This window comes from Microtus ochrogaster, chromosome 21 (assembly GCF_000317375.1).
Source record: "Microtus ochrogaster isolate Prairie Vole_2 chromosome 21, MicOch1.0, whole genome shotgun sequence".
In the NCBI taxonomy this organism is placed as follows: Eukaryota; Metazoa; Chordata; class Mammalia; order Rodentia; family Cricetidae; genus Microtus; species Microtus ochrogaster.
Genome location: NC_022022.1, coordinates 22,835,234 through 22,847,882, shown reverse-complemented (window position 1 = coordinate 22,847,882; position 12,649 = coordinate 22,835,234). Strand labels below are relative to the sequence as shown.

Here is a 12,649-nt window from a genome sequence, read left to right as displayed (position 1 = left end):
TTTTAAAATGTTCTGACATAACACATTGACAATTTCAAATTATGAAACCTGAAAAGGTGAACAAATGTTAAAAATAAATTCTTCAAAAAGAAGAAAATCAGAACTTAGACCCTAAGCAACAAATGCACAGTGGACAAGGGTAACCCATGAAACACGGCTGCCATCCCAGTGGACGAGGGATAGAACTAATATGTGTAAAGGTAGAAGAGTGGAAAATAGTCTCTTGTCTTTCAAGGATTTTTAGGATTGAAAAAATAACCAATGCCATAGTACAGTAGGGCAATAAAATAGAAGCGGTTATGAAACAGAACAGTTTAGTGACCAAGGACGGCTGGATGTTGGTGACTCGTCATCATTAAAGCCGTCAAAGTGTTTATAGATACCAGAGGGAGATGACACTTTGCTGAGATTCACATGGGGCCCTGGGACTCAAGCGATGCTCCCTACCCCTGCCCATCACTGTGCAGTGACGTCACTATGCAGTTTTGTCTGATAAGGGTTTCCAGCTGTACAGAGGGGTCAGCCCAACTTCAGCTGCATTGTAAGGACAAGGAGCTTCTTTTTCTTCCTCCCTGTGAGGCTGTGTCAGAGAAATCAACTTCACCCCAGGGTAGCGCCATCCAACCCTGTTGTGCACAGGGTGCACGGAGCGGAGCCTTGGCAGCAGTCGAATTTCTGTGGATGGATGCTCGAGGAAGAAGTAATTCCCACATCTGTCCCACACAGGGGAAAGGCCAGACGATCCACTCTCTTCCAACAACTGTGAAGACCATTTTTTTCTCTTTTCTTTTTTGATAGAAAGAAAAACATTATCTTAATTAAAAATAATTTGCCTTATGGCACTAAGAAAGGGCAGTATTGGTTCTCGGGAGATTACTATTTGAATCATTGAATTTTGATGGGGGCTTAGTTAGGGTCTTTTGCTTTGAAAAAAATACTGTGACCAAAAAGTAAATTGGGGATAAAAGAGCTTCTGCGGATTACACTTCTATACTGCTGTTCATTACTGAAGGAAGTCAGAACAGGAACACAAACAGGGAAGGACCTAGAGGGAGGAGCTGATGCAGAGGCCACGGAGGAGTTCCGCTTACTGGTTTGCTCCTCATGACTCGCTCAGCCTGCTCTCTTATATAAGCCAGGACCCCCAGCCCAGGGATGGCCCCACTGTGGGCTGGGCTCTGCTGCATTGGTTACTAATTGAGAAAATGCCTTACAGTTGGATCTTATGGAGGCGTTTTCTCAACTGTGGCTCCTTCCTCCCTGATGACTCTAGCTTGTGTCAAGTTGACACACACAGTCACCCAGTACAGGGACTTAAATAGTGCTCAGTGCAGAAGTATTTTCTGGGTTTATTTTCTATATCCTGGTCAGTGTTAGAATTCTCCAACTCCTACTACTGTTCCAGAAAAGCAGGTGACTGAAGTATCTGCCCTGGAGGACGGGTAGACATCACAGCTCAGGACCTGTGTCCCCTGGAGGTTTCAGGACTGGGACCCTATTTATAGCATGCTACTCATTGAAGTACGGCTGTTGGTTAGGCTCACAGAACAATGAATGTATGCATATAAATGTATAGGATAGGCATCTTTTTATTATTAATAAAATTTATTCATTTATCTTACAACTCTACTGCAGATTCCCCTTCCTCTTCTTCTCCCATTCCCTCCCTCCACCTTCCCTTTGCCCCCTCCCTAATCCACTCCCCCACTGTTTCTGTTCAGAAAGGAGCAGGCCTCTCATGGGTATCAACAAAACATGATTTACCAAGTTTTGGTAGGACTAAACTATCCCCACACCCTTGTCATAAGGCTTGGCAAAGCAACCCAAAATGAGAAATAGGTTGCCCAAAGCCAGCCAAAGTGTTAGGGACAGTTTGTGATCTTACTGCTAGGAGTCCCACAGGTAGACCAAACTATACAACTGTCACATATACATAGAGGGCCTAGGTTGGTCCCATGCAAGCTCCCTGGTTGTCGGTCCAGACTTGGACAGGCACCCTTTAAAAGCACATTGTTGAAGCTTCAGTGTGGTTAAGTATCTGGTATTGGTCAGCCAATGGAAAACCAGGACGATAGATTTGACTAGATAAATTGGTCTTTGGACAGCATGGTCTTCTGGGAAAGGGGAGAAATGTCAGAATGTTAAAAAGGTATTCTTAATAGAATATTTTTATTATGTAGATAATCTAGCCAGTTTTGCAAAAAAAAAAGTCAGTTGAATCAAATAATTGTTTTTAACTCAAGCTTCCTAAATATTCTAAAATTTAAACAAATATTTTTTTAATGAAAAATATTAATGAAAGAAATCAAAGGCAGCTTTTTACTTGGTTGTGTTCACTTTAGAGGCAAAAGGAAAGGCAGGCTTTTTGGTATTTTGTTTTCCATTCATAAATCAGAACAGTATCCTGACACCAGAGGATATTATGAATCTCAAATCTGTTAACGGCAAGTTTCAGTCTCCAGTACTTCAGATACATTTGTTGTTCACCCCATCAAGCGTAACAGAGCTTCTACCAGTTTCTCTTAAATTTCACTCCTAACCCTTTTACTTATCTATGTAACAGACATCGTGCCGTCATTTTTTACAAATGGAGAATCAATAGTGTTTGTTTAATGGGTTAACAAAAGTTTTGTAAGGACTTGAAGAAAAAAAAAACCCTAATTCCCTAATTTTCATATTTCTTTGTCGCACTATAGAAGGGTTTCACTCCCCTGCACGTAGCAGCCAAGTATGGAAGTTTGGATGTGGCAAAACTTCTCTTGCAGCGCCGAGCAGCCGCAGACTCGGCAGGAAAGGTAAGCAGTTTCCATAGTATGCTTTAATCATCAACTGTTGACTTTTTTGTTTGTTTGTTTTCTCGAGACAAGGTTTTTCTGTAGTTTTGATGTCTGTCCTGAACTAGCTCTTGTAGACCAGGCTGGCCTCGAACTCACAGAGATCCGGCTGCTTCTGCCTCCTTCTGCTGGGATTAAAGGCGTGCGCCACCACAGTCATCAAAAAAGATGAATGCTCCAGGCAAATGTACAGCAAATACACACGTACATGGCCCGACTGTTGTCAGACACTACAATTTAGAAGCATTTTTTTTTCTTGCAGTGTCTCTAATGTGTATTCTTATCCTAAGGAGCCCACGGCTCCTCTATGCCAAGAAGAATCCTTGTGATGTACACAGAAATTTAACTTCTGTTTGTCATGACCAGGAAGCTGCCCTTTGCTAATTTTCAGCACAAACATTTTCCATTTTAGTTGTATTTCTAATATGAAAATTATCATATTATGTTTTTTCTTTCCATTGACCATATTAATTAATTAACGTGTAATTAATTGATAGCACCGTCCATGCATCCTGGTAGCTTCAGAGCAGCTAACGCTAATGTATTAATGCTGAGATTTAAACACCCCCCTTACAGAATGGCCTTACCCCGCTCCATGTTGCTGCTCATTATGACAACCAGAAGGTGGCGCTGCTGCTGCTGGAGAAGGGTGCTTCCCCTCACGCCACTGCCAAGGTGAGGACCACAGCCCCAGCTGCCATGTAGCTATAATCTGAGTATACATGGACCTTGCTTTCAAATAACTGCAATGAGATAGTTATAATTTTTGATAACTTTTTCCTTTTTTCTGTTTCTACCAATTGCTTTGTCTAAAACCTTTTTTTTTTTTTTTTTTTTTTTTTGCAATTTTTAGAGTTGGAAGTTAGCCATTGAGAGTGCAGAGGAGTTTGTGGAGATGGATCTTCTTCCTAGCAGTCAGTGTTTTAGATACTGAGAAATGTAACCTGACAAAGGCATTATAGGTTTTTCCTTTTTGCCTATAAAACAGAACTTTCATATCCCTGTTCCTTCTAGCACCAAACTTCTCACTCTGCCCCTATAAAGAGTCTCTTGTTTATTTGCCTTTTCAATGTGCATCTGGGTCAGCTGCATTGTGGATCTTTTTAAGTGGGCCTCTAGACTCCCAGCCCCTTCTTGGTGTATATCGTTCATCTATAATCAAACACAGCTTTTGCCAAGCCTGGTTACCTGTCAACAGACTATCTTAGTTTGTGCTGTTTATGAATATGTATTTATGTTGAAATTATACATGATGTCACATCTTTCAGTCACTTATTTAAAAAAAGTATATTTTAGGATCACATCTTTAAAATATTGATCATGATTGGAAAAGAGTAATGTCACATCAGGTTCCTAACAACACAAATCTTATCATCCTTTGTGTTCCTTTACCCGTCACAGAGCCTGGCTTATTCTGGGACTGCAACAGTATTTGCTCAAGGAGTGGAAAGAACACTCGAGTTAGAATACAAGCATTGTAGCAATCCCATAGAAGTTGCTCAATTTGATTCTGTGTGGTTAGAATTGGATCTGATATATAGAATTCAGTGATGTGAAATTGTGGTTTGGGAGCATTATGGGCAGATCATAGTCAGCTCAGAGCAGGTCGTCTTTCAGGGAGACCAAAGGGTGAGGAAGAATTGAAGGAATGGGATGTTTAGCCTAGAAGAGAGAAGACTCTAGAGAACTCATTAGCTAGAGATGAAATCCACCTCCAGGTATTTAAGAACTATCGTGTAGAAGAGGTATCTGACATACTTTCTTATTTGGGAGAGAATGTAATAATGACGAGACTTTCAGGTTTCATGCTTTTATGTCTGTATCTATTCTAGAGTATAATGGGGACTATTTTGTCTTTGGTTACAAAGATATGGGTATGGTTAGATGAAAATGTCATAAGTAAGAGTTTGAATTAAAAAGCTTACATTTATCTTTTCTGGCTGGTTATGCTTTATTATTTCCATTGGAGATAAACATTGGAGTACTTACTAAGTGTTCTGCGTGTGTGTGTGATGTGATGTGTGTGTGATGTGTGTATGTGTACTGTGTGTGTCACATTCATCTTTTTGTTTCTGTTGTAGAATGGTTACACTCCTTTACACATTGCTGCCAAGAAGAACCAGATGCAGATAGCTTCCACACTGCTGAGCTATGGAGCTGAGACCAACACTGTGACGAAGCAAGGGGTCACTCCACTGCATCTGGCCTCACAAGAGGGCCACACAGATATGGTCACCTTGCTTCTGGAAAAAGGAGCCAATATCCACATGTCAACCAAGGTATTGTTTTCTAGACCCTGGCTGCAATAAAGTCTGCTAGAGAAATTTAAACAGAAGCCAAGCAAAGAAATGAGCTTTGTGTGTGTGTAGTGTGTGTGTGTGTGTGTGTGTGTGTGTGTGTGTGTGTGTGTGTATGCGCACAAAGGAAGCAAGGCTATGTCACAAACCCCAAGTTAGCAAGGAAGGCAAGCTAGAAAGCCAGGGGAGCATGCCAGTTGTTCTCATGGGTTTACTTTCCATAAACCTGCATTGTGGGTCTTTACTTGTCTTTTCAAGTCACTTTCATTATCTCTTTGTACCACTCTGAGTTCACAGTTTCTCAGCGTGGTGTGCACATCTCAAGAGGCTAGCCCATAGTTTCTAAGAACTAAGCATGTTGGCAGCCACAGTGCCCTAGTTTCTGCTGGTTGTAATTGCAAATTGCAGTAAGAAAGTCATTAGGGATCCAGGGACAGAGACAGATAAGAGAGTGGTTCCAACTTGAAGTTGGGCTTCAACAGGTGAATATGAGTTAACAGGTCCGTGTCTACCACCCAAGCCAAATGACAGTTACCTCTGCACTGTGACCCAAGAACTTAGTAAAATACAGACTTTTAAGGCACCTTCAGCCCACCTTAGACAGTGGATCTGGTTAGAAATCCATTTTAGAGAAAGCTCCACAATAATTTAAGTTCCCCCTCCCAGTGAATAGCCTTTGTAGCTGACCATATTAATTATAATGTAATAGTCAAGCATATAAGGGTAAAATCATTCAAACATGAAAGTGTATGCCTACTACAGACTGACTTACTTATATCAACCTGGAAACACCTGCTGAGAAACTAAAAATTATAGTTATGCTTCCTACCTGGCTATTTGAATCTCTTGGTGCTTTTTGTTTGTACCATGTGCTTGGGCAAGATAAAAATTAAACTTAGGATTTTTCACAAACAGTATGCTTTCCATGTGTGGCTAGTAACTTAACCAGTATCTTTGGAATATCAAGTACACATTTGCTTACTAACATCAGAAGCGTCAAATAACATGCACCCTTTGGAGGAACTGTGATACCTTAGGTTCTGTGTCTAGAGCTCTGGTCCCTGACTTTATCACTCAGAAGTGCCCTCTTTGCATCCTTCATCTTCGTGTTGAAAGTCCTTTTTATTGAAAGTCCTCCAAGATCCTTTTCTTAAGGTGTCATGTTGTGGTCTCTTGTTGTGACAAAGTACTTGAGACCGGGAACTTTATAAGGAATAACAGTTTGAATTGGCTTGCGGTTCTGGAGGCTGAGAAGTCCAGCAGGATGCTGAGAGCACATCTGTGGCATCTGGTGAGGGTTTTCGTGATACAGGAGGATGCAGTGGAGAGATCACAGATGGAAGGTGGGCTCCTCCTCCTTGTGGACTCCCAGAATTCTAAGTCAGCCCAGTGACCCCAACTTCAAGTAGCATCAATATGTGAATTTGGATATTTAGTTTGCTTTGAAATTTTGACAGATATGTTTAAACCATAACACAGGGCTGGTATAGTCTACCCAGATATGCATTTTAAAAAGAATAAACATAAAACCTAACAGTGAAAGCTATTGGCATCCAGACAGTAGGGAAAGTCTGAACCAAATTGAAATCCTGTTTGTCAGTTGATCATTTGTTCAGGTTGGGAAATCCTGACATTGAGATACAAAATATTTTATTTAATATCAGTTTTAAAAGGAGAGGGCATACAATTGTTTATAATATGACTAAAAGCATATTCATTTGAAAATAGTTAGGAGAAAACTTATTTAAATATTAAGTACTATCTTGAGTAGAATAAAATCCTTTTATATGTGATATTTTATTAATTCTTTGAGAATGTCATTCTATATATTTTGGTCATATTCACCCCTCACTCTTCTTCCATTATTTTCCCATCTTCCATCCCCTCCTAATCTCTTGTCTTTTTTTTTTTTTAAAAATAACCCATAGTGTTCAATTTGTGCAGCCCATGGACTCATGGGCATGGCACCATCTACTGGTGGAAGTTGACCTATTGATAGGGATAGCCCAAAAAGGAAACTGACTTACCCATCCCTAGAAGCTATAAACTGTCCATATCTCTCCAGTTAGGGGCTCATGAGTCCCTCTTCTGTTTCTCTGCAGGTATATGGGTTAGCTATAACTTGTGTAGTACTTGTGCTGGCATCTAAAACTGCTGTGGGTTCCTAAGTGCAACAGACCTGTCATTTCCAGAAGACCTTGTTTTGCTCTACTCCTGACCAACCTCTGACTCTTACATTCTTTTTGTCCCTTCTGCCATGATAGTCCCCGAATATTGGAGATAGGAATGTTATCAATGTCCTGTTTATGGGTGAGCAATCTACAGATACTTATTTTGTACACTTTAATCAGTTATTATTTTCTATGTTAACAGATATCTATTATATAAAAAATTTCTCTGGTGAGATCAGAAATCTGCATTTATAATATAGATAGATATTTGATATTTTGTCCATTTAGCAAAATAATTAATTCACTCTTGGCGCCTGTGAGCTAACCCTACCCAGCCACAGTTTTTCAGTATCAAGCATGCATGTTTATCCTACAGAGTGAGCCTTAAACCCATTCATAAAGCAATTGGTGACCTTCATAACACCTGTGCCACTATTGCACCTATGAACTTATCTTATTACACAGATTCACAGGTGTAGTGATATTTCATTTGTACTTTAATAAATAAAGCTTGCCTGAAGTTCAGAGAGAAAAACAGGCAGTGGTGGCACACACCTTTAATCCCAGTAGCCACACTAGCTTGCCATAGAAACTGGGCAGTAGTGGTGCATGGCTTTAATCCCAGCACTAGAGATGAATATAAGATGGGAGGAGACAACGCTCACACACGGTCTCATTCTGAGATTCCTAGAGGCAGGATTGCCATTTTGGACTGAGGTAGAGGTAAGAACCAGTGACTGATCTTCATGTTGAACCCCAATTTTTGTCTCTGAGTTTTTATTGAACATGCTACACACAGGTTCCCAGTTGGCTGAGCATTTTAATGTCTCCTGCCACCCCCAGCAGCCTGCATAACACCTTCAATACTGTGAGAACTATCCATCAGAGGGGAAGATTTCTGGCCAGTTGCAACTTGATTTTTCATGTCCTGTGACCAAAGTATGTAGTGTTTTTAGTGATAAGGTCTCATCATCAAGTTCTGATTATCAATCAAGATAAATAGCCTGTATTGTTTAGGGTGTCTTCAGGACAGTTCTCATTAACAACTCAAAGAGAAGCATTCTAGATGGTAGTGAAACTAATCACAATACTTCTGATGGTATGGTTTTTAATTTTTAAAATAGATATGTGGATTCACTCTGCTCCCCTTGATGGTGCCCTTTTCAATGTATTACTACTTGCTTTCAAAGAATTTAAGCAGCCAGTTTGCAAATATTTAAGGAGATTTTTGACTTGAATACCCAACCATGAAGAAAATTATTCAGTTTTGGAAGATCCCGACTTTGAGATCATTGGGCTAGAGACTCTCCCTCAAGAAAACACAAGAAAAAAATCAACTCTAAGAAGAATGTTTTGTTTTTAGCCAATATTCAGATACTAAGTATCCTCTCCTTATCAATATTAAGGTTTTCATGCTGTTTGATTAAATGATATTTGTTTATAACTAACAGAATTTTAATGTTAAAAAATATTTTTTTCTCAGGCTGATGTTTTATGAAACTCAAAGCTGAGCTCAGCTAGCTCAAGGATTAATAAGCATCATGCCCTCATTTGAAAGCCCTACAGGGTTCCAGAATATTCCTCTCTATGTGTGCCACTCTTGTTTTTAGTGGTCAGACTGGCTATTCATTTCTAGAATTAGTGTCATGCTAGAAGCAATGGGCTTTGAAGGTCATGCTAATGGGGAGAATGAGCTTTCCATCTCTATGGTCAATAGGGCTGACCTATTAGCCAGGATGCTAACTGACCTTGACCAAGGTAGCAGCATTGCTAGGTTTGATGGCATAGGCTTGTACTCATGGCTACTGAGAGACTGAATCAGGGGCCGTATAAACTCAAAACCTCCTTGAGAATAGTCTGGGCCCTTTAGTGAGAACTTGTTTTATAATAAAACGTAAAAGGGGAACTGGGGTTTTGACTCAATAATGAAGTATTTATGTGCTATCCTGGAGGCCCTATGTCCAATCACCAATACCCACTGAAAATAGAAAAAGATAAAAAATACTAAGGATATTGGAGTTGAGGTAGAAGACATAGCATACATGTATCCTAAACTAGACTGTAGACTCTATATAGGCAGGAATGTGGCTTACAGCTATGTCTACACCATCTGAGTTCTTTCTTGTATAGCAAAAGTACTCAAAAATTGCTAAAACTGTATTTGATACCCTTAAATCAAGTTTTGCTTGATGGAGCTACTTCTCTATAGTGAGGCTGCTGGGATGTGGCACTGGGTGAATGAACTGTTTCTCCCCTCTCTATTATTTAATTTTTTAAAAGAAATTAATTCAAACTGCACCTTAGTCATGTATTCAAATCAACACTTTGATTACTGGATGTCCAAAGGATAAACCTACCCCCTCATAAAACTGGTTAAATATTACAGTGATATATAAAAATTTACCATCTAGAGGACAACCCTTAACCCCCCCCCCCCAAATAAACTGAATGCTGGAAAAAATATTCTGAGCCTACTTCCAGTAACTCAATATATTTTAAACATTAATATGATACTTTATTGATGAAAATATGGATTGTTGCCAAAGTATATAGTTGCAACAATATTTATATAGTCCGTTAATTTAAGTAAATAGGTAGACTCATGAGGAGGTATAGGCAGGTCAATTTTAAAGACTCAAATTAAACATAACAAATGCAGAAAACAGAAAATGTCATTCGCTACAGAGACTACACCTTGGTTGAAAACTTATGTTCGCTGTAAGGATTTGTCTAAAATGTGAGAATAAGGATGCCTGGAGAGAGGCCATATGATTTCCAGCTCCTTTGAAGACATGGTCCAGCAGATGACAGTCTTTCCCTCTCTGATGTGTTCCCTTGCTTCCGTTCTTGCTGCAGAGTGGGCTCACGTCCTTACACCTTGCAGCCCAAGAAGACAAAGTGAACGTCGCTGACATTCTCACCAAACACGGGGCTGACCAGGATGCCTGCACAAAGGTACAGCACGTCTTTTGTCACTGTTGTTCCCAGTTCAGGCTTGGCTGAGTCTTGGTTGGCTGAGATCCCTCTTCGTAAAAGTTCATCCCAAAATCTAAGTGTCGTGCTTGCCTGTGTCCACTAGGATCAGATTGGAGTTGAGAAAATGGCCCCAGGACTCAGCCTAAGATTCCAGTCCTGCAGGTTGTGTCCATCTTCTCACTTAAGCTTCAACTCCTGCATCTCCTCGCTGTTTCGCCTCTGCCCTTGTTCTGCTTCATGCTCTTGAACTTGAGGAGGATTGGTTCTCTGAGCTATCTTTTCTTTCCCTTTCTTTTTGTTATTGTTTTAGTGTCTCTTCTTGTTTCTATAATGAGTTGTCGTAATTTTCACTCCTCCCTGTCATCCCCTCTCTCTCCCACCAGCCCTCTTCTCCTCCACATGCCGCCCCTGCAGCTCTTCTGCCTTCTTTTGGTGTGGGGGCCTATGAGTTTAATTAGACTAACTTCTCTGAGCATAGGTGGGAAGTTACTCCATGGAGTCAGGGCAGCTTATTTATAGCTACACTACTAAAGACAGTGACATTGCTCCACAAACAAGTGTTAATTGCTGATAGCCCCTCTGGGAGGGATGAGGCCTCAGGGGCTCCCTTTCTCCTTCAGAATAAAATATTGATGGATCCACTATGGTGCAAGTTTTGTGCAGATACGACAACCTCAGTGAGTTTGAGTGCTATGACTATGTCATGACGGAAGACTCTGTTGTACATCTTCCCATCTTCCCATTCTTCCCACCACCTTTTGCTCACCTCCACCTGCTTCTTCTACTAGAGTTCTTCCTCCCGTTGACATAGCCTATCATTTTGCACTAGTCAGTTCTTTTCACTAAGTTAAATTACCTGTGTGTCTTATCTCCCTTGCTGCTGTAAAGTTCTGTATGGTCAGGGGCTGCTCAACCTGTATTTGCACCCAAAGGATACCATGTATAATAATTGGAACCTTCCTTTGTTGATTAACTACCAGAAGTATAATGCTTGTACTTTGGGATTCGTCATTGCAGCTTGGTTACACCCCATTAATCGTGGCCTGTCACTATGGGAACGTGAAAATGGTCAACTTCCTTCTGAAGCAGGGAGCGAATGTCAATGCAAAAACCAAGGTAAAAATATATACTCATCTTCCTTCTCGGCAATGAAACTCATCCTGTCAAGGGTACAATAAGGATGCTCGACAACAGCCGCAAGTTGCTTTTTGATTTAAATTTAATTCTGCTTTTTAGTTCTCGCAGTCATTTTTGAAGAGGCAGTGTCATTTTCTGCCTGTTTCGGGCTTTTCGTTCTAATAGCTTTCAGTGGCCATGGAGGTCAGCTTCAGAACTGCTTGTGTTATAAAGTGAAAACAGCTTTGGCTTACCAATTTGCTGCTGGATGCAGCTGATCCTCAGAGATCATCCTGAAGCCCTGGCAGACTTTCTATTGTGTTTCAAGCCCTTGGCCCTGTCCCCTAGCTCCACATTCCCTCCTGTGGACATACAGACCTATATAGCTCACACAGCATGGATCCCATTTTGAACAAACTATTTCTTTGGGAACGCTGCGCGTTAGTGCTTAGTGACAAAAGTGTGAAATGCCTGGGCTGTAGCCTCTCAGGGATTACTCGGGGATAGCACGTCTCTGACAGTGCTGCACAACTTAGGCCAAAGGTCCAGCTGGACAAAGCAAGTCTGAGTATCAACGCATCTTAGTGCACACAGATTGGTCCACATTCAAGAGAAAAGCATGGCGTAACGGCTGCTCTTGATGGATGGTGTGACTCTGCCACTCACTGCCATGGAGAAGAGGGGGCTCAGTGGGGTTGAGTTCAACCATCAGGAAGACCTGCCGCAGCTCAGGTGCCTTAGCGCGAGCACATGGAAGGGTTTTAGAGACATTCTTTCAAGATGGTACTAATTAGAAATAAATTCCTAGATGTTTTGTAAATCGGTGTTTCCTTTTCTCTCCTCCTAGAAGTAGAAACACCATCATTTTGGTGCAAAAGCATGTTCCTAAACTAATCCAACACAAACTTATTTTGTAAACTATAAATAGTCCTGGGGCTCTTAAGATTCAAACCTCTGAGCTTGCCCTATGATGGCCATTGTCTCGTGTCTGATCTACATAATTCTGCAAAGCTTTCGCTGGTGCTGGCAGAAGAGCTTCCCTGCGGCTCCTAGGGCTTTCGTTTCTAGCGCCCTTTTCGTTGAGCCGGCTCAGAGGCACAGTCACGACAGAGTGAACCGTACAAATGCACCATGCAATCGGGAACACTGGCAGTAGCAGCAACAGTCTGTGGTGGCGGTGTTTGTTCACTGAGATGGCTTCAGCATTTATATGCCAAGCACTGTGTGGTACTGTCTGGGCCTCTGTGGAATTAGA

General features: G+C 41.0%; 1 protein-coding gene across 50 annotated transcripts in view; it reads left to right on the top strand.

Annotated features, from left to right (window-relative positions):
- The window catches only part of Ank2 (ankyrin 2), a 530,016-nt gene that overhangs the window by 438,304 nt on the left and 79,063 nt on the right, over positions 1–12,649 (top strand). For 45 of the 50 annotated variants that reach the window (XM_026783964.1, XM_013349981.2, XM_013349975.2 and 42 more), the window contains 5 exons: positions 2,697–2,795; positions 3,411–3,509; positions 4,916–5,113; positions 10,159–10,257; positions 11,296–11,394. In XM_026783964.1, the coding sequence (XP_026639765.1) occupies positions 2,697–2,795; positions 3,411–3,509; positions 4,916–5,113; positions 10,159–10,257; positions 11,296–11,394 (594 nt within the window). The remainder of the gene's footprint in view (positions 1–2,696; positions 2,796–3,410; positions 3,510–4,915; positions 5,114–10,158; positions 10,258–11,295; positions 11,395–12,649) is intronic. The other 5 variants (XM_026783988.1, XM_026783987.1, XM_026783998.1 and 2 more) reach the window with 1 other exon arrangement.